Here is a 21,021-nt window from a genome sequence, read left to right on the forward strand (position 1 = left end):
ATTGGTTATTGATTAGTTTTGTATGAATTATGAAATTTTTCAGTAGTTCTCTGGGAAGTATAAAAAATATAGTAGTTATTGAAGTACCCCTTTCATATGTGCACTATTACTTCCTACTTTGTTAATCAGAGTTTCTTTTTAGTTAATAGTAGTTACTAGATTGTTAATAATCTTTTTCAGTAGTTCTCTGGGAAGCATTCAAAAATAGTAGTTATTGATTAGTTAATAGTGAACTACCACTTTCATCTGTGTGCTATTACTTACTAGTTTGTTAATCAGAGTTTCTTGTTAGTTAATAATAGTTACTAGATTGTGAATATTGTGTTACTCATTGGTTCTTGTGTAGTTATTCATTAACGAAGGAACCGTATTCTAAAGTGTTACCAAAAAAACATCCCATGCTCATGTCTAACGACGCGCCTGGTAGAAGTTATCATCTCATCTATTTTATAACTATTTCAAGTGTAACCAAAACCACATATTGTCATTAAACCCTTTCCATTACAAAAAATTTGCTAACTAGTTTTGATTTGGTATTGATTTTGAAGGGCTACCTATTGCAATACAATATCATCACATATATCGACGCCTTCCCACATATTTAGCTATTGTAACTGCGCTTATTTCCGTCTTTGGTATAAGTAAATTACATTTATTCATTTACCTGACGCTTTTATCCAAAGCGACTTACAATTGCTAGATATATCAGAGGTTGCACGCCTCTGGAGCCACTAGGGGTTAAGTGTCTTGCTCAGGGACACATTGGTGTCTCTCAGTGGATTCGAACCCGGGTCTCTCACACCAAAGGTATGTGTCTTATCCATTACGCCATCACCACCCCAAGTAGAAGTGGGTGGTAATAGACAAGAATACCATTTTCTATTATCTTACTAATAATCAAGCGTAGCGTCAGTGGTCCTGACAGAAACGTTCCTTTAGTCATCGGCAATCCTGCAGCCTGAACCCTAATCCACCCTTAGAAAATAATGGAATTTTGAAATGGAAAATGCATAGGACACCTGTTTTACCTTGCTTTTACTGTCTTTTCATTCAATGACTGTTGTGGAGATTCTTTGTTTAAGAACAAAATGAAAGAACAAACGTTGATTGTAAATAATAATTTCACTAATTATATTTTTTATTGAATGGTCTTTTAATATTAGTCCAATGTTACAATAAAATAATCAATTCACATATAATTTCCTTTCCTTCTTTTAAACTATTACAAAATATTTCCAGTGAATAAATTTACAAAACAGCAACATATCACAAAAAATGCAGAGGAAAGATGTATCATTAAAGTCCCTGTAAAATCAAAATGAAGTATGTGTTCTGAGTTTGTCACACCACAGAAAAAGGTGTTATTAGCCACCCAGCCAAATTTTAATGATAAAAAAAGCCACAAGTACATAAAATAAGCTTTCAAAATCCTGAAAAAATGAGCAGTAGTCTCTGCTCTCAAACACTGGCTGCGCTGAAACTACGCCCACTCACGGGAAAGCTGCCGTCGCCACACTCAACTGTCCCCGCTACAGCTGAAATGGATGAATTTAGTAGAGTTACTGTGGACTACCTACTATAATTATAACTTAAGCACACAAGGCAACTTACACTCATTGGTGGGCACAAACTACCGATGATGGCACCAGTTGTCGGCGTGAAGGGAGGATGAAGGCCGAGGCAGGAGATAGTCGGTTCGGCCCCATTCACCAGTAACAGTGGATTATCAGTGAATCCAACTTGGTTCCGACAAAAGTTTACAAAACTATCCCGTGTAAAATGTTGTTGAACTTGAATGTGCTTCCCATTAAACCAGGCCAAATGCCATGGGTCACCTTGCGAAATGTCTGCCAGTTCCTCCTTAATACCCGAAGTGCACGTCTTCCTGCAATTGAAATGCATAAAGATTTTGGTTTCAATGTACACTGACAGTCATTAAAAAACAACGGAAAATGTATTTCAACTGCAAACTTCAGTTTTGGTTGGATATTAAACAATGAAAATCCTCATTATCAAATATTTCCTGGAATACTTTCTTTTGTGGAGTAAACTTGGTGCCAGGAATGTAAATGAAACCTTATTGTAAAGTGTTACCAATGCAGCAATATAAACAAATAGAATTACTAGTAGAAACCTTAAGATCTTTAAGCTAAAAGACATTTATAACGCCCCTAAAACAGACAATTTCTTTGACAAGTCATACAACAAAATAGCACTAAGGTTACAGTTATATTGTTACATGCTTCACACGTAAGTTTGGTGCGCCTGGACAGCAAAAATACACTAAAAATAACATCAATTTGAACCTATATATTGAGTACTCCTAACCTGAGAGCAGTGCGTAATACACTAAAATAACAGTGATTTGAATCTATTGAGTACTCCTGCCCTAAGAGCAGCAAGTAATACACTAAAATAACAGCGATTTTAATCTATTGAGTACTCCTGCCCTGAGAGCAGCGTGTAGTACACTAAAATAACAGCGATTCGAATCCATTGAGGAATCCTGCCCTGAGAGCAGCGCGTAATAAAGTAAAATAAGAGCAATTTTAATCTATTGAGTACTCCTGCCCTGAGAGCAGCGTGTAGTATAGTAAAATAACAGCGATTTGAATCTATTGAGTACTCCTGCCCTTACACTAAAATAAGAGCGATTTTAATCTATTGAGTACTCCTGCCCTGAGAGCAGCGTGTAGTACACTAAAATAACAGCGATTTGAATCTATTGAGTACTCCTGCCCTGAGAGCAGCAAGTAATACACTAAAATAACAGCGATTTGAATCTATTGAGTACTCCTGCCCTTACACTAAAATAAGAGCGATTTTAATCTATTGAGTACTCCTGCCCTGAGAGCAGCGTGTAGTACACTAAAATAACAGCGATTCGAATCCATTGAGCAATCCTGCCCTGAGAGCAGCGCGTAATACACTAAAATAACTGCAATTTGATTCTATTGAGTACTCCTGCCCTGAGAGCAGCTCAGTACACTAAAATAACAGCGATTCGAATCCATTGAGCAATCCTGCCCTGAGAGCAGCTCGTAATGCACTGAAATAACAGCGATTTGATTCTATTGAGTACTCCTGCCCTGAGAGCAGCTCAATACACTGAAATAACAGCGATTTGAATCCATTGAGTACTCCTGTGAGAGCAGCGCGTAATACACTAAAATAACACACGAGGGAACGCAAAACTTTTGCGTGGGAACGCAAATATCTTTGCGAGGGAACGCAAAGTTTCTCGGGGGAACGCAACAGTTTTGCGAGGGAACGCAAAAGATTTAAAAATAAAAATTTCTCCCCACGTCCCTTTAGGGGCTCCGTAGGTAAAAGCGAATGTGACTAGAGGGTTTTGAACCTCTTTCTCTCTCATTAAGGGGGCTGTGAGGACGCCTGTACTGTACTGTATCATCAGTGCGGAGAATCTTATACTGTATGTTGAATTAATCAAGCAGAGAGAGAGATGGAGAGATGCCTGACACTCATTTTACTTTCTTCAATTATAATATTCATCACAGCTGGTAAGTAAGTGACGTTATTTTCAGAAAATTGTATTATTCAAAAACTTAAAATTATGTTTGACTGTAATGTGGTGCCTCCGATGATAGTATAATAATAATCAATAATGCATTTGTTATTTACAGATCATCAGATTATTAGATTTCTGCTTAATTTTGTCACATGACAAAAAACTACACAAGTTCTCTTGTCAGCTGCAAATTATTTAATTGCATTTGTCAAACATAATTTTACAAAAGCTAAAACTATCTACTTACCCATGATTAAGCAATGTATATATATACAGTATAGAAATGGCTTTTGTTACATCCATACCAAAAAATGTAACTTTTGTTAGTTTGACATCCTAAAGAAAATTAAGCTGTGATCAAACATTTTTATGAAAAACCTAAAAAGAAAAAAGATTAATACATGGCGTCTTATGGCTTCCATATTCACCATTGCCATTTCAATAGCTAATGGTCCACTGCACCATACAGAGAAAACTTTGTTGTCCCACTTTTTTACCCTATGTATGTATTTTTTCTCTTCCTCTTTTCCTCTCTTCCATTATTTCTAATCCCTTTATCTTTCTCTCATTGTGTTAGCTCTCTCAGCATCAGTCTATGTGAATGTGAGATTGGTTGGTGGTCACAGTCACTGTGCTGGTAGAGTGGAGGTTCTTCATAGAGGTCAGTGGGGAACAGTGTGTGGGGTTGACTGGGATATGGCTGATGCTGCAGTGGTGTGTAGAGAGCTGGACTGTGGAGAACCTGTAGATGCTCTGCGTGATCAGAATCAGAATCAGAAAGAGCTTTATTGCCAAGTGTGCTTGCACACACAAGGAATTTGTTTTGGTGCTGAGGCTTCCAGTGGACTATACAAATACAACAAGAAACATGAAACATAATACAACAAATTATAAGAATAAAGAATAAAAATATAAATATATGAGAATAAAAGTATCACAGTTGGGTTTAGTCAGAATAGACATTTCCAGATTTACAGATTATGAAAATATTTACAGTGTTTTGAATATTATAAATAAATAAATCTACATATAAGTATCACCTGAGTTGTAGGATATTGCACTTAACAGTGGGAGTATTGCACTTAAAGGCGTATCCCTTGGGAGGTGTGTTAACTGTTCAGAAGGGAAATGGCCTGTGGGAAGAAACTGTTCCTGTGCCGAGATGTTCTTGTGGCCAGTGATCTGAGTCGCCGTCTTGACGGTAACAGTTCAAACAGGAGGTGTCCAGGGTGAGTGGAGTCTGTGATGATTTTACCTGCTCTCTTCCTCACTCTGGAAGAGTACAGGTCCTGGAGGGATGGCAGGGGGGCACCAATGATCCTCTCCGCAGTCCGGACTGTCCGTTGTAGTCTCCTGATGTCTGATTTGGTAGCTGAACCAAACCAGACAGTGATGGATGTGCATAAGATAGACTCAATGACGGCTGAGTAGAACTGAATCAGCAGCTCCTGTGGCAAGTTGAACTTCCTCAGCTGGCGAAGGAAGTACAGTCTCTGCTGGGCTTTTTTCACAATGGAGTCAATGTGATTGTCCCACTTCAGGTCCTGAGAGATGTTAGTGCCCAGGAACCTGAATGACTCCACTGCTTCCACAGTGCTGTTCATGATGGTGAGTGGGGGGAGTGCTGAGCTGTTCCTCCTGAAGTCCACGATCATCTCCACTGTTTTGAGCGTGTTCAGCTCAAGGTTGTTGTAACTGCACCAGACAGCCAGCTGTTCAACCTCCAGTCTGTAAGCAGACTCGTCACCGTTCCAGATGAGGCCGATGACAGTGGTGTCGTCTGCAAATTTCAGGAGCTTGACAGTGGGGTCTTTAGAAGTGCAGTCATTAATGTACAGGGAGAAGAGCAGTGGGGAGAGAACGCACCCTTGAGGGGCGCCAGTGCTGGTGGTGAGAGTCCTGGATGTGTGTTTCCCCAGTCTCACTCGCTGCTGCCGGTCCGTCAGGAAGCTGGAGATCCACTGACAGATCGAGGATGGTATGGAGAGCTGGGTCAGTTTGGCTGTGAGAAGACCAGGCATGATGGTATTGAAGGCCGAACTGAAGTCCACAAAGAGGATCCTTGCATAAGTCCCAGGTCTGTCGAGATGTTGCAGGATATAATGCAGTCCCATGTTGACTGCATCATCCACAGACCTGTTTGCTCTGTAAGCAAACTGAAAGGGATCCAGCAGGGGTCCAGTGATGTCCTTCAGGTGGGCCAACACCAGTCTTTCAAACGATTTCATGACCACAGACGTGAGAGCGACAGGTCTGTAGTCATTAAGTCCAGTGATTTGGGTTTTTTTGGGGACAGGAATGATAGTGGAGCGTTTGAAGCAGCAGGGAACTTCACACTGCTCCAATGATCTATTGAAGATCTGTGTGAAGACCGGGGCCAGTTGGTCAGCGCAGGCTTTTAAACAAGCAGATGAGATGCCGTCTGGGCCTGAGGCTTTCCTAGTCTTCTGTTTTTTGAAGACTCGGCTCACGTCCTCCACACAGACCTTAAGCTCAGGTTGGATGCCAGGAGGGGGGAGTAATGGGAGTGCAGGAGGAGATGGTGAATGTGTGAAGTGCAGGTCTGAGCCGGTGTGTGGTGTGAATGAGGGCTTTTCAAACCTGCAATAAAATGAATTTAAATCGTCAGCCAGGTGTTGATTGTCCACAGATCAGGGGGATGGTGACTTGTAGTTGGTGATGTTCCTCAGGCCATTCCAGACTGATGATGGGTCGTTGGCTGAAAACTGGTTTTTCAGTTTTTCAGAGTAGTTCCTTTTAGCAACTCTGATCTCCTTTGTCAGTCTGTTTCTGGCCTGGTTATACAAGATTTTATCCCCACTTCTGTAAGCATCCTCTTTGGCATGACGAAGGTGTTTGAGTTTCCCAGTAAACCATGGTTTATCATTAGTAAATGATAAGAATGTCCTGGTAGGAATGCATGTATCCTCACAGAAACTTATATGATGTTACAGTATCTGTGAGCTCATCCAGATCGTTGGTAGCAGCTTCAAAAACAGTCCAATCAGTGCAATCAAAGCAGGCCTGTAGATTCTGCTCTGCTTCATTAGTCCATCTTTTAACAGTCCTTAACACCGGTTTAGCTGATTTCAGTTTCTGCCTGTAGGTCGGAATAAGATGAACCAAACAGTGATCAGAGAGCCCCAAAGCTGCCCGTGGGACGGAGTGATACTGTAACGGGGGGAATGATGACAGAAGATGCAAGTGCAGAAAACCAGATTTATTGAACACAGAATGAAGGTGGTGAGAAAACACAGTCCAGAGCACAATGGTAGCGCAGGGGCAGATGAGCAACCCGACAGTCCATGATGCGATGACACCCGATGATCCGTGAAGTGAAGAGAGCCGCCTGATAATCCGTGAAGTGAAGAGAGCCACCCGATAATCCGTGAAGTGAAGAGATGAGACAGAATCCTCCGATGACGGCAGGCAGACAGGAACTCAACACGACGGCAGGCAGACAGTAAACTCAACACGACTCCAAAACAGGAACGGGAACACCAGACGAAGAACAAACAGCACAGGATACATCCATCAACGATCTGACAAACACAAGACGAAAGACCAGGGTATAAATAGAGATCGCTGATCAGGATCAGCTGGCGCTGATGACAATCAGTGGCTGATCAGCGACCACGCCCCTACTAACGAGCAGCACAAACACAGCGCGAGAAAGAGTCAGTGAATCAATGATCCGTGACATTACCCATCCCCCTAGGAGCGCCTCCTGGCGCTCCCAGGAGGACCTACCTGTTGATTGTAATCATCAATAAGGGATTGATCCAGAATGTCCCTGGCAGGTACCCAACTTCTCTCCTCCGGACCGTAACCTTCCCAGTCCACCAGATACTGGTATCCGCGTCCCCTCCGTCTCGAGTCCAGAATACGATTGACCGAATATGTAGGTTCCCCGTCTACGAGTCGCGGCGGTGGGGGAACCGGGACCGGCGGATTAAGATGAGAACGAAAAACAGGCTTTAATTTGGAAACATGAAAGGCGGGGTGAATTCTCCTGTACGCAGGAGGAAGTTTAAGGCGGACTGTCACCGGACTAATGATCTTGGTGACAGTAAATGGGCCAATGAATTTGGGAGCTAGTTTATTAGACACGGAGCGGAGCGGAATGTTCTTGGTAGAAAGCCACACTTTTTGACCTACGACGTATACGGGAGGCCTAGACCGGTGGCGATCGGCTTTAGCCTTGGTGCGTGCCCCCACCTGGAGCAGAGTCTCACGGGCTCTGGTCCATGTGCGGTGGCACCTCTGGACGAAGGCGTGAGCGGAGGGGACCGCGACTTCGGATTCCAGGCTAGAAAAAACTGGTGGCTGATACCCTAAGCTACACTCAAACGGAGATAGGCCCGTAGATGACACTGGTAACGAGTTGTGTGCGTACTCCACCACTGAGAGTTGCTGACTCCAGGAGGAAGGATTCTTAGACACCAAACATCGCAACACTCTTTCCAAATTTTGGTTGGCTCTCTCGGTTTGCCCATTGCTTTGGGGATGGTAACCCGAAGATAGACTGACAGTCGCTCCCAGTAACCTACAAAACTCCTGCCAAAATTTGGACACGAATTGGGAACCCCTGTCAGAGACCACGTCAGTCGGGAGGCCATGTAGACGAAAAACGTGATCTAAGACAGCCACCGCTGTCTCCTTGGCAGAAGGTAATTTGGGCAAGGGGATAAAATGAGCCGCCTTCGAGAACCGGTCCACTACGGTCAAAACGACCGTTTTGCCCTGGGAGGGTGGGAGGGCGGTGATAAAATCTAGCGCTATATGGGACCAGGGTCTCGAAGGGACAGACAGCGGTTGGAGTAACCCATCTGGGGGTCGATTAGAAGTCTTACCAGTGGCACAAACCGAGCAAGCCAAAACAAAACTCCGAATGTCGCGAGCCATTAATGGCCACCAGAACCGTTGCTTGACCAAAAAACTGGTGCGGTTTACCCCTGGATGACATGCTATGCTGGAACAGTGACCCCATCGAATAACGTCGGACCGAACCCCCTCTGGCACAAACAATCGACTCGGTGGGCAACCGGGCGGAGGCATTACCCCTTCTAAGGGAGTCCTGACCTTCGATTCGACCTCCCATGTGAGTGTGGAGATAAATAGTGTCTCAGGTAAAATGCACTCGGGAGTAACCGGGCGTTCGGATTGGTCAAAAATACGAGATAAAGAATCGGGTTTGATGTTTTTAGACCCCGGGCGGTACGAGAATGAAAAATCAAAACGACCGAAAAAAAGTGCCCAACGAGCCTGCCTGGAGTTGAGTCTTTTAGCAGATCTAATATATTCCAGGTTCTTATGATCAGTCCAAACGATAAAAGGTACCCCCGACCCTTCTAACCAATGACGCCACTCCTCCAGCGCTAACTTGACTGCCAACAACTCTCTGTTACCAATGTCAAAGTTACGTTCAGCAGGCGATAAACGATGGGACAAAAACGCGCAAGGGTGCATCTTGTCGTCTGTGGAAGAGCGCTGGGAAAGAACTGCACCTACCCCCACCTCTGATGCGTCGACCTCCACCACAAACTGACGTGATGAATCAGGGGCAATCAAGATGGGAGCTGAACTGAAGCGGCTCTTGAGTTTAGCGAATACGGCCTCGGCTGTATCGGACCACCTGAACGTCGTTCTGGGGGAGGTCAAGGCAGTCAGAGGAGCGGCTAGTTGGCTGAAATTGCGAATAAAACGCCGATAGAAATTGGCGAACCCCAGAAACCTCTGTAGGGCCTTACGGGAATCTGGGCTTGGCCAATCCATCACAGCCTTAACCTTGTCAGGATCCATGCGCACTCCCTCAGACGAGATGATGTAACTTAAGAAAGGAACAGACTGTGCATGAAAAGCGCATTTCTCCGCCTTGACAAAAAGCCCATTCTCTAGCAACCTCTGAAGCACTCGTCTGACGTGCTGAACGTGTTCCTGGAGAGAAGAAGAAAAAATCAATATGTCATCCAGGTAGACATATATGAACTGGTCTACCATATCTCTCAGCACGTCATTGACGAGTGCCTGGAAAACCGCTGGGGAGTTGGACAGCCCGAACGGCATGACCAAGTATTCAAAATGGCCCCTAGGGGTGTTAAAAGCGGTTTTCCATTCATCCCCCTTCCTAATGCGAACCAAATGATATGCGTTACGTAAGTCCAATTTTGTGAAGATGGAGGCTCCCTGCAACCGCTCGAAGGCTGAAGACATCAACGGCAAAGGATAAGTATTCTTTACCGTGATGTTGTTCAACCCTCGGTAATCAATACACGGTCGCAGAGACCCGTCCTTCTTACCAACAAAAAAGAACCCCGCCCCCGCCGGAGAAGAGGAAGGACGAATGAATTCGGAAGCTAGAGAATCAGAAATGTATTTCTCCATGGCCTCCCTTTCTGGGACAGAAAGCGAGTATAACTTGCCCTTAGGCGGAGACGTACCTGGTATAAGATCTATAGCACAGTCATAGGGACGATGCGGAGGAAGAGAAGCAGCCCGAGACTTACTGAACACTCCCTTCAGGTCGAGATACTCCGCGGGCACGTTAGACAGATTCACCGACTCCTCCTGCAAGACAGAACTGGACACCGAAGAACAAGCAGACATTAAACAAGACGCATAACATTGGGTGCTCCAAGCAGACACAGAGTTATGGCCCCAGTCAACCCTGGGATTGTGCTGGGTGAGCCAGGGATGACCGAGGACCACTGGAGTGTGAGGACAGTCCAGGAGTAGAAATGAAAGTTTCTCTGCGTGGTTGCCTGAGGTTATGAGTGTCAGATGATCAGTGGTGAGTGTTATGACTGGAAGTTCTTGTCCATTGAGTGCGTTGACAGAGATGGGATTCGTGAGTGGTGTGATGGGAATTTGCAGCTTACGTGCTAACGACAAATCCATGAAATTCCCCTCGGCCCCAGAATCCAGAAGTGCTTGACAGTTGTAGAATCGGGTTGCCCATTGCAGTCTCACCGGGAGGAAAGTAGAGGAGGTCTTGCTGGTGGAGATCCCGCCCGACAGTAGCCTCCTGCTTACTGCCGGGCCCGATCTTTTACGGGGCAGGTGTTAATGAAGTGACCGGTACCTCCGCAGTAAAGGCATAACCCCCAGGATCTCCGTCTTTCCTTCTCCTCCTGGGAGAGCCGAGCTCTACCCACCTGCATGGGCTCGTGATCGAAGGTGGGGCTGACCGTATCCCCGCCACTGGCTCGAGAGGGTCCGAAGGTCTCCGGAGTCAGGGTCCTGTGGGAATGCTGTTCCACCCGCTGTAAGCGGGCATCCACCCGCAGGGCCAGCTCGATCAGTCCGTTGAGATCCTTCGGGAGATCCAGGGCGTAGATCTCCTTCTGGATACGGTCAGCCAGCCCATGCAGGAACATGTCCCACTGCGCTTCCTCGTTCCAGTGACACTCTACGGCGAGGGTATGGAACTCGATCGAGTAGTCGGCGACTGATTGGTTCTCCTGGCGAAGATCAGCTAAACGGCGTGCAGCCTCTCTTCCAGCCACCGCCCGATCAAACACCCTCTTCATCTCAGCCGAGAGTGTTTGGAACGAGGAACAGCATGGATCGTTATTCTCCCACACCGCCGTTCCCCACAGGGCTGCCCGTCCGGACAGCAGGGTGAGTACCAGAGCCATCTTGGTTTCCTCAGTGGCAAACGTCTGGGGCTGCAGGGCAAAAAACATGGAACACTTCGTTAGGAATGCCCTGCAAAACTGTGGCTCACCATTATACCTCTCAGGGGCAGGTAATCGAGGCTCCGGTGGATGGTTGGTAGGAGAGGGCGTGGGGAGAGTCGGCGGTGTGGGTGGCGCAGTGGGAGTCGCTAGTTGTTGGAAGCGCTGGGTGAGCTCGGTCACCTGCGCTACCAAGGCTTGCACGGCCCGACCAGTCAGGGCTAGATTTTCTTCCTGCTGGTCCATCCTTGTGGCTTTCCTAGAAAGGAATTCGCTGAGCTCCGGGGTTCTCGCTGCATCCATGGTGGGTCAGATCGTTCTGTAACGGGGGGAATGATGACAGAAGATGCAAGTGCAGAAAACCAGATTTATTGAACACAGAATGAAGGTGGTGAGAAAACACAGTCCAGAGCACAATGGTAGCGCAGGGGCAGATGAGCAACCCGACAGTCCGTGATGCGATGACACCCGATGATCCGTGAAGTGAAGAGAGCCACCTGATAATCCGTGAAGTGAAGAGAGCCACCCGATAATCCGTGAAGTGAAGAGATGAGACAGAATCCTCCGATGACGGCAGGCAGACAGGAACTCAACACGACGGCAGGCAGACAGTAAACTCAACACGACTCCAAAACAGGAACGGGAACACCAGACGAAGAACAAACAGCACAGGATACATCCAACAACGATCTGACAAACACAAGACGAAAGACCAGGGTATAAATAGAGATCGCTGATCAGGATCAGCTGGCGCTGATGACAATCAGTGGCTGATCAGCGACCACGCCCCTACTAACGAGCAGCACAAACACAGCGCGAGAAAGAGTCAGTGAATCAATGAACCGTGACAGATACGCATTCCTTATTGTAGTGTAACAGTGGTCCAGTATATTACTGTCTCTGGTGGGACATGTAACGTGCTGTCTGTATTTTGGTAGTTCACGGGAAAGATTTGCTTTGTTAAAATCCCCAATAATTATTAGAAAGGAGTCCGGGTGCCTTTGTTCCGTTTCAGATATTTCTTCAGCCAGCTGTTGTAGCGCCGCGCTCACGCACGCGTCTGGAGGGATGTAAATATTCACGAGAATGAAAGAGGAAAACTCCCGTGGCGAGTAGAAAGGTTTGCAATTAATGGAATGGGTCTCTAGTTAGGAGAGCATATCTTGTTCAGTGTTGTTACATCTGAACACCAATTTTCGTTAATGTAGAAACACAATCCACCACCTCTCGTTTTCCCCGTTAGCTCCGCGATGCGATCCGCTCGGAACAGCTGGAAGCCCGGCAGATGTATTGCGTTGTCCGGTATGGCTTCACTCAGCCAGGTTTCAGTGAAGCACAGAGCAGCAGAGTTAGAAAAATCCTTGTTAATCCTTGTGAGGAGAAGTAGTTCGTCCATTTTGTTAGGAAGGGATCGGAGATTCGCAAGATGAATGCTGGGGAGTGCAGTGCGCAGGCCGCGCTCGCGGAGTTTAACCAGCGCGCCTGCACGCTTCCCGCATTTGCGTCTGACCGCGCGTTTGAACAACAATGCTGCCCCTCCAACGAGAATGTCCAGCAAAACGTCTGAATAGTCAAAAACTGTATAGAAGTTTTCTGGTATGTGTTTCCTAATGTCCAGTAGTTCATCTTTGGTGAAACTGATAGGAAAATAATGACTAAACACAGGACAAACGAACAAAAACAACACAATAGCTGGAGAGCTCCACACCGAGGCAGCAATCTGCGGCGCCATCATATTGGTCACAGATGACTTCAGCAGTAAGAGCGATGCACACACACACACACACACACTGACACACACTCCCTCGGAAGCCCTGGTCTTAACGGCCCTGGTGATGCTTATTTTGGACCAGGATCAGGACCAATCTGGATGAGTTATGTCATGTGTAAAGGATCAGAGTCAACAGTGGAGAAGTGTGGATCAGGAGGATGGGAAAAACACATCTGTGATCATAGTAAAGATGCTGGAGTCATCTGCTCAGGTAATATATGTGTATAAGGTTTTGTGGTTTCTTATTGGTTTCTGATACTTAAGTTGATTTTAATTGTTAAAATGTTTAATTATTCAGTCATTCAAAAGCAAATAAACAAATCATTTTGTTGATATATGTTGTTTTATTTAGAAGTCCGGTTGGTTGGAGGTTCTCGCTGCTCTGGGAGGTTAGAGATACTTGATGATCAGTCGTGGGTTTCAGTGTGTAACGCTGCCTTTGACCAGCAGGATGCAGAGGTTGTGTGTAGAGAGCTGGACTGTGGGGCTCCTGTACAGGTGCTGGGAGAAGATGCTTTTGGAAAAGGAGACGCTCTGATGTGGACACAAGAGATTCTCGGCAGAGGAAATGAATCTCAGATTCACTTCTGTCCAACATCACCATTAGAGGAAAACAACTGTTCACATGAGCACAACATTGTTTTGCTGTGTACTAGTAAGAGTTCAAAATGCAACAGAGCAGTTTTATTTAATTGTATTTTGACAATTTACATTTCAACTCACTTTTTTCCTTTTGCCTTTCTCTCTTTCTTTCATTCCAAGACATAAGAAATGTGAGACTGGTAAATGGTAGCAGTCGCTGTGCTGGTACAGTGGAGGTTCTTCATAGAGGTCAGTGGGGAACAGTGTGTGATGTTGGCTGGGATTTGGCTGATGCTGCAGTGGTGTGTAGAGAGCTGGACTGTGGAGAACCTGTAGATGCTCATTTTGGACTGGGATCAAGGCCAGTCTTAATGAAAATTGCAATTTGTAGTGGATCAGAGTCTACACTTAAAAAATGTGGATCCATAAAATTGAATGTTCATGACGAGTGTCTTCATAAGAGCGCTCAAGCCATTTGTTCAGGTAAGTTAAAAGTTCCACATTATTATACAAAACACTTGTCAGAAGCAGTCATGATTTTTATTTTCCATGATTATTTTCTACCTTTCTCTTCTGTTAAAATTAATTTAATATAAAATAGATATAGTAAATTAATTATAATTGTACAATTTTAATTTGATCTGTCACAACATTTCCTACATTTGCTTACTGTAGCACATACTTACATATACGTACACATACAGTTAAAGAGGAAACTAAATACAGTGTACACTTATGAAAATCCGAGGTTGTGTCCAGATAGACCTCTGGAACTCACAGACATTCACAAGCAGCAGCCATTGCTATTCTGCAAGACCCCAAATGCACCTCAAGTGCTCCATTCGGGACATTCGCTTTGTAGGTGGAAATATGTCCTGCTACATACCTTTAAAATAAGCCATCATTTTGTTGATCTGTGTTGTCTTTCAGTGTGTGACGCTGCCTTTGACCAGCAGGATGCAGAGGTTGTGTGTAGAGAGCTGGACTGTGGGGCTCCTGTACAGGTGCTGGGAGAAGATGCTTTTGGAAAAGGAGACGCTCTGATGTGGACACAAGAGATTCAGTGCAGAGGAAATGAGTCTCAGATTCACTTCTGTCCAACATCACTATCACTTGAAAACAACTGTTCTGATAACACCAGTGTTGATCTGGTGTGTGCAGGTTAGAGGATTATTTTTTTAATAAACTGAAATTAAATTTAATGTCCACTAAATCTAGAATACATATTAGTTCCATAATATATTTTTCCTATTTGTGTGATACTTTTTTCTTTCTATTTGTTTGTATCTTTATCTTATCTCATACTATTTTCATTATTCATTTTAAAGACATTATGTGAGTACGGCTGGTTGGTGGTCACAGTCGCTGTGCTGGTAGAGTGGAGGTTCTTCATAGAGGTCAGTGGGGAACAGTGTGTGGTGTTGACTGGGAGATGGCTGATGCTGCAGTGGTGTGTAGAGAGCTGGACTGTGGAGAACCTGTAGATGTTCTGGATGATGCTTATTTTGGATCTGGATCCGGACCAATCTGGCCAAATCGCAAGTTATGTACTGGATCAGAATCTACACTGAAGAACTGTGGATCAGTACAATGGGGTTTATATCAGTGTGATCATACTAATGATGCGGGAGTCATTTGTTCAGGTAAGCTGCTCCAAACCCCAATCCTGTTTTTATATTACTCATGATCCACCTGACTTAAAGGAATAGTTCACCCCAAAATGAAAATTATTTCCTTATCTTACTCACCCTCAAGTCAGGACAAATCAGAATCACTTTCTTCTGTGGAGCACAAAAGATGTTTGTTTTTTTTTTCAGGATCCAAAATAAGAAACACCATAAAGTGGTAAATGAGGTTTGTGGAGTGTTTTATAAAATGACATTCAGTAGCTTTTTTGTGAGCAACAGAACAAATTGTATTATTATTCTTTGTCATTTGTGTGCTTCGACAGCCTGCCTTAACTCGCTTCCATTATGTTCAAAAGAGTGGCCACTGGCCAGGATATTCTTCAAAAATTTGCCATTTGTGTTCCATGGAAGAAAAGAAAGTCATATGAATTTGGATTGACATGCAGGATAGGTAAATTGGAGACAGTAAATTGTCTGTAGGTATTAATGATCATGTGAATGTCTGTGTGTGTTAGTCATGTGATGGGCTGGCTATTCATCATTGGTATTATTTCCCTACCTTTGCCTTGAGACGCGATACGCTCCCGCATCCCTTCAACCCTTACATAGGACAAGCAGTTTGGCGGATGGATGGATTAGTAAATAATGACAGTTTTCATTTTTAAATGAACTATCTATTTAAATAAACCTTTCATAAAGCATTTAATTAATTTCCATTTATTCATTTTTACATTAATGAGAATGGTTCTGTGTGGTAGAAATGAATGACATTTAGATAACAAACAAAAAAACGGTTATTTATCTCTTGCTACTTCAGGCGTCAGGCTTATCGGAAACTCTGTCTGTGATGATCTGTGGGACATCAGCGATGCTCAGGTGGTCTGCAGACAGCTGGGTTGTGGAGAGGCACTGAGGGCTGATGGGAATTCAGTCTTTGGTGCTGGTGAAGGTGTTGTGTGGCTGAACAGAGTCGAGTGCAGAGGGAATGAGATTCACCTGTGGGACTGTCCTCACTGACTGTCCTCACTGACACTGACTGTTCTCACAAAGAGCTCGCTGGACTCACATGTGCAGGTCACTGCAACTCACTTAAGAATAGTATTCATTTTTACATCCTTTTTGGTGCTAATATTATTTGTGTATTTGCATGATTTTTAATGTGTCTGTTTTGCCAGATTTGTCAGTGTCCACTACTCCTGCCACAACAACATCATCTTCTCGTCCAGTTTCTCAGACAGTGCGCTCAACATCAGTCACTCCTCCACAAACTCCTCCAGCAGGGTCTCTCTCTGTGCTTGTGGTTGTACTGGGAGTTTTGCTCTCACTGCTCTTAGTGCCAATGCTTATACTGATTCAGCAGAACAGAGTGATGAGGAGAGGTAGGAGAGATCCAGAGACTGTCATATTGTGTCTTATTCAGTGTGTGATCAGTCATGTGTTGTGAACTGACAGCAGGTTTGTCTGTCTACACTCACAGCTCTCTCTAAGAGGAGACACAGGGCGACGACTGAGGCCGTTTATGAGGAGATTCATCACAGACCCACTAATAGACAGAGTTTCTCCACTCAGAGGGGTGAGTAAATGTGTATGTCTGATTTGTGGAGATCAAAAAGTGTAATCACTTTATTCATTGGCAGGGCCACATTAGTGCACGGGCTTACCTGGGCCCAGGCTGGGCGAGGGCCCCAATGATGCTGGAAAAATATATAATTTAAAATCTATATATTTTTACGCATTTTATAAAGTTTTGGCTATGCTGTTATATTTTTGTTATTGATGCTTTGCTTTGAGTGTGCATTGCTAGAAGATACGAGCTTATGAAGCATTGAACTCTTCCACGCTATGCTACCGTTATTTCCTCAGAATCCTCAGAGTAGAGAGTCGACAACACGATCAGAGACATTAGCGGGGAGGAGATAACACAACAAATATATCCGTAATTTTTTCTTTAAACAATTTCACTGTGCAGCAAAATTAACACAGCACAAGTACCGAATGTGTCAATAAATCTGCTTTGGCGAGCAAATAAAACAAACATACTCAGGTTTGTCTTGTGTGAAATGAGTCCTCGCAGGATAAGCCACCAAAACGAAATTCATGATTTGATGCCAGTTTAGACGGAGACTTGATCATCTTGAGAGACTTATGTCCTTTGTTATTTTTCTCAATTATGCAAGAAAAAACAGGGGACCCATGGGCTCGTAGGGATACATAATAGTTTAAAACTATACATTTAAATAGCATATATAATATTTAGCAGAGCTAGATAAATTTGGTTTGTGATGCATGGTGTGATGATGTGTGATGTTTGGAAAAATCATGAAAGAAGATAAGAGACTAACAGTAAAATTAATCCGTCTCTGTGTTTTAATGAATAATTTATGGTCCTAACTTTGAAAAAAAAAAAAATTAAGGCAAAACAATAAAATGTCACATGTTTAAAATAATGTATACATATAGATTATGTATTGAATATAGAAATATGAAATGACGGAAAAATATAAATGATATTTTTAAACAATTCACTCAGGGGCATTTTTTGCACCCATATCTTGAATTTTGGGGGCATTTTTATTGTGGCATTTTTGCCCCAAACCACCGTATTTTTTGAACCTGCTTACCATTATCATGAGGTGAAAATGAAAATCAAACGGATCCATTTGTGGCAGTTTTGAATCACAAAAACTGTTACGAAAATCTATTGACATTATGTCAGTGAATAAATATAGACGAAAATGTTATGGAGGGACAATTTGGGAAGAGATCCAGTCATAAGTCACCTTCATTTATAAAGCGCTTTTAACAGTATGGATTGTTTCAAAGCAGCTTTACTTTGACTTACAGCTTTACAGAACTTATGTCGTGTGGTAGATGTGCACATTTGAATTGTAACGTGCTGATCTGGCGGGACATAAGTTTGCATACACTTAAACGTCTCATAAAATGTTCAAAAATGTAAACTTTTTGGAGAAAGAGCAGGCCAGACATATGGATAACTCTACAAAAGCGTGATGACCACTGATCTATATAAATGACTGGATTATTCATTGCGCTCTAAACTCAAGCAAGCAGTGAATAGATCAGTTGGGACGATGTGAAAGTGAGCTCAGTTCGGTCCGGTTTTCTGTGCATTCACCGAAAGTGCCTCTCAGACACAGAGCTCGAGTATTGAGAATTGTGCTTTCTTTCGCGTCTTTTTGCGCTTGAGGGGACAAATACACACAAAATTATGTCAAAATGTCCGTTTTGAGTATTCAAGTAAACACAGTCGGGTATGTCTTAAGTCAACATAAAATGTTCTGAGAATATCGGCTGTGTATCAGTGTATTGGATTCATGCATTCAGCCTTAAAGTGACAGCAGCCTAATAACCTGCTGCTGTTGTCCGTCATTAATGTTAATCAAACAACAAAAGAAAAAGAGAAAATCACTCAATGCTCTTGACTGAATAACGTTAGCATTAATAAGGATCAATCTATATTTCATTTATACAAATAAATATGTCTACTTGAAAGAAAGTATGTTGTATGCAAGTTGTTATATACGACCATAGTAGCCCGGTTCTGTCAACACTGCATTGGCTCCCTATTAAACATCGTATAAATTTTAAAATATTGCTGATTACTTACAAAGCACTAAATGGTTTAGCTCCCCAGTACTTGAGCGAGCTCTTAACGCATTATAGTCCTTCACATCTATTGCGATCTCAAAACTCCGGCCAGTTGATAATACCTAGAATATATAAATCGACTGCTGGCGGTAGATCCTTTTCCTATTTAGCACCAAAACTTTGGAACAATCTTACTAACATTGTCCGGGAAGCAGACACAGTCTGTCAGTTCAAAGCTAGACTAAAAACACATCTCTTTGACCTAGCATTCACATAACACTCTATAGATTTCTATAATTCAATATTAGGCTGCTTAGATTAGGTCAGCCGGAACTGGGAACACTTCCCTCAAATCCTGATGTACTCGTTACATCATAAGAAGAATGGCATCTACGCTAATTTTAGTGTCTTTGTTTATCCCGAGGTTTTCCCGCAGCCTGCTGGATCCAGGCCGTTTCCAGATCTGACGAAGGACTTTCGCCTGGACCTGATGACAATGCAGTGCTGAAGTGCCAACTAGCCTCTCCCTATGGAGTATCCCTATACCACTCTACATATAAAGCATTGTGGAATTTTTCGGTTCGCGTACCTACCCAAAGTGATAAGATAAAAAAAAAAAATTCTGCATCAAAATTCATAGACAAGTAGTTTGTTTAGGCATGGTTTGTAAGGAATTACAAACCTGCGCACATATATTGAAACGCACATAACTATAGAATCAATTCTTAATGCGCATGTGAACGCCATCAGCGTCTATCACAGGTTCACGTTTAAAGTCTGTTTAGAGAGAACGGTGTCATCTTAGCGGCCCCTAGTTTAATAACAAATGATCATTTAGACGGAAGTGAATCAATCAAAACTAACTTTAGCTGGAAAAAAACATTTTTCAAGAGCCACTATAAAACCAAACCAATCTCTGTTACCTTAAATTATATCTTTATCTCTGTAAAGCTGCTTTGAAACAATCTACATTGTTAAAAGAGCTATATAAATAAGGATGACTTGACTTGACTATAAAGAATGCATCATTAATTAAAAAGAAGACTGTTCTTGTTTCTTTATGAGAAGTGGTTTTATTTAATTTGAAGACAAATAAAGACATGTTATGTCACAGTAGTTAAATCTGTGTCTGTATTGCATGTTCAAACCTTAATATCATTAATTTGAACAGATTAATATGTTTTCTCCAGGAATATTATAATGAGTGTGGAAATTTTAGAGATGCTTAATTGATGCATTGCAATTTTACCAAACCCATTAGAATTTAAATGGGTTTGGGTCGACCAAAAATAAAAAAAATTCAGATGACTAAAATATGACTAAAAAACACGTTTTTGTGATCCCATTGCACTGAAACATTTATTTGATGAAGACATGGCAATTTAAGGAGAAAAAAGTAATAAATAAATATTCAATCCGTTTGTATATAATTAAATATACATACGTGCTTAAGAGTGTCTTAAAGATATAAAATGCTGGATGACGTGTAATTTCCTGCTATTAAATTCAGATAAAACGGAGGTATTACTTATTGGTCCAAAAAACTACCCACAAAACCTCGTACAATACAACTATAATTTAGAAGGATGTCCTGTTACTTTATCCACTACAGTAAAAGACCTGGGTGTTATACTAGACCGCAACTTGGTATGTTACAAGAACAGCCTTTTTCCACCTTAGAAATATTGCTAAGCTACGTAACATGTTTCTGATGCAGAAAAGTTAATTCATGCATTCATGACCTCAAGACTAGATTACTGTAATGCTTTATTAGCTGGTTGTCCTGCATCCTCAATAAACAAGCTAAAGTTAGTGCAAAATGCAGCCGCTAGAGTTCTTACTAGGTCAAGAAAATATTATCATATAACACCAATTTTATCATCTCTACACTGGTTACCTATTAAGTTCCGTATCAATTACAAAGTACTACTACTGACCTATAAAGCCCTAAATGGTTTAGCTCCTGTGTATTTAATGGACCTTCTATTGCCCTACAATCCATCGCGTTCTTTAAGATCACTAAATTCAAGGCTTCTGGTCATTCCTTGGATATCTAAGTCCACTAAAGGAGGGAGGGCGTTCTCGCATTTAGCTCCTAAACTCTGGAACAGCCTTCCTGATATTGTTCGAGGTTCAGACTCGCCATCCCAGTTTAAAACTAGATTAAAGACGCATCTCTTTAGCCAAGCATTCACATAATGCTTACCTTTTATACTACTGTTGAAT

General features: G+C 42.9%; 1 protein-coding gene, 1 long non-coding RNA gene and 1 pseudogene across 3 annotated transcripts; all 3 read left to right on the forward strand.

Annotated features, from left to right (window-relative positions):
- The first annotated feature begins 3,403 nt into the window (after positions 1–3,403).
- LOC143741436 (scavenger receptor cysteine-rich type 1 protein M130-like) lies at positions 3,404–13,894 on the forward strand. The gene is made up of 5 exons (XM_077233784.1): positions 3,404–3,521; positions 4,107–4,190; positions 13,059–13,187; positions 13,329–13,631; positions 13,770–13,894. The coding sequence occupies exons 1-5, from the start codon at positions 3,464–3,466 to the stop codon at positions 13,892–13,894; spliced, it is 699 nt and encodes a 232-aa protein (XP_077089899.1). The 5' UTR covers positions 3,404–3,463.
- A 582-nt stretch (positions 13,895–14,476) lies between these two features.
- LOC143742059 (CD5 antigen-like) lies at positions 14,477–15,965 on the forward strand (annotated as a pseudogene). Its single transcript, XR_013205335.1, has 2 exons — positions 14,477–14,719; positions 14,887–15,965. The product of XR_013205335.1 is annotated as a CD5 antigen-like (transcript).
- Positions 15,966–16,216: 251 nt separating this feature from the next.
- On the forward strand, positions 16,217–17,116 carry LOC143742064 (uncharacterized). The gene is made up of 3 exons (XR_013205338.1): positions 16,217–16,260; positions 16,362–16,565; positions 16,664–17,116. It is a non-coding gene; the product is annotated as an uncharacterized LOC143742064 (long non-coding RNA).
- The last annotated feature ends 3,905 nt before the right edge of the window (positions 17,117–21,021 follow it).

The sequence above is a fragment of the Siphateles boraxobius genome, unplaced genomic scaffold (genome assembly GCF_051911475.1).
Source record: "Siphateles boraxobius isolate OS27281-9 unplaced genomic scaffold, OSU_SipBor_1 19, whole genome shotgun sequence".
NCBI classification, from domain to species: domain Eukaryota; kingdom Metazoa; phylum Chordata; class Actinopteri; order Cypriniformes; family Leuciscidae; genus Siphateles; species Siphateles boraxobius.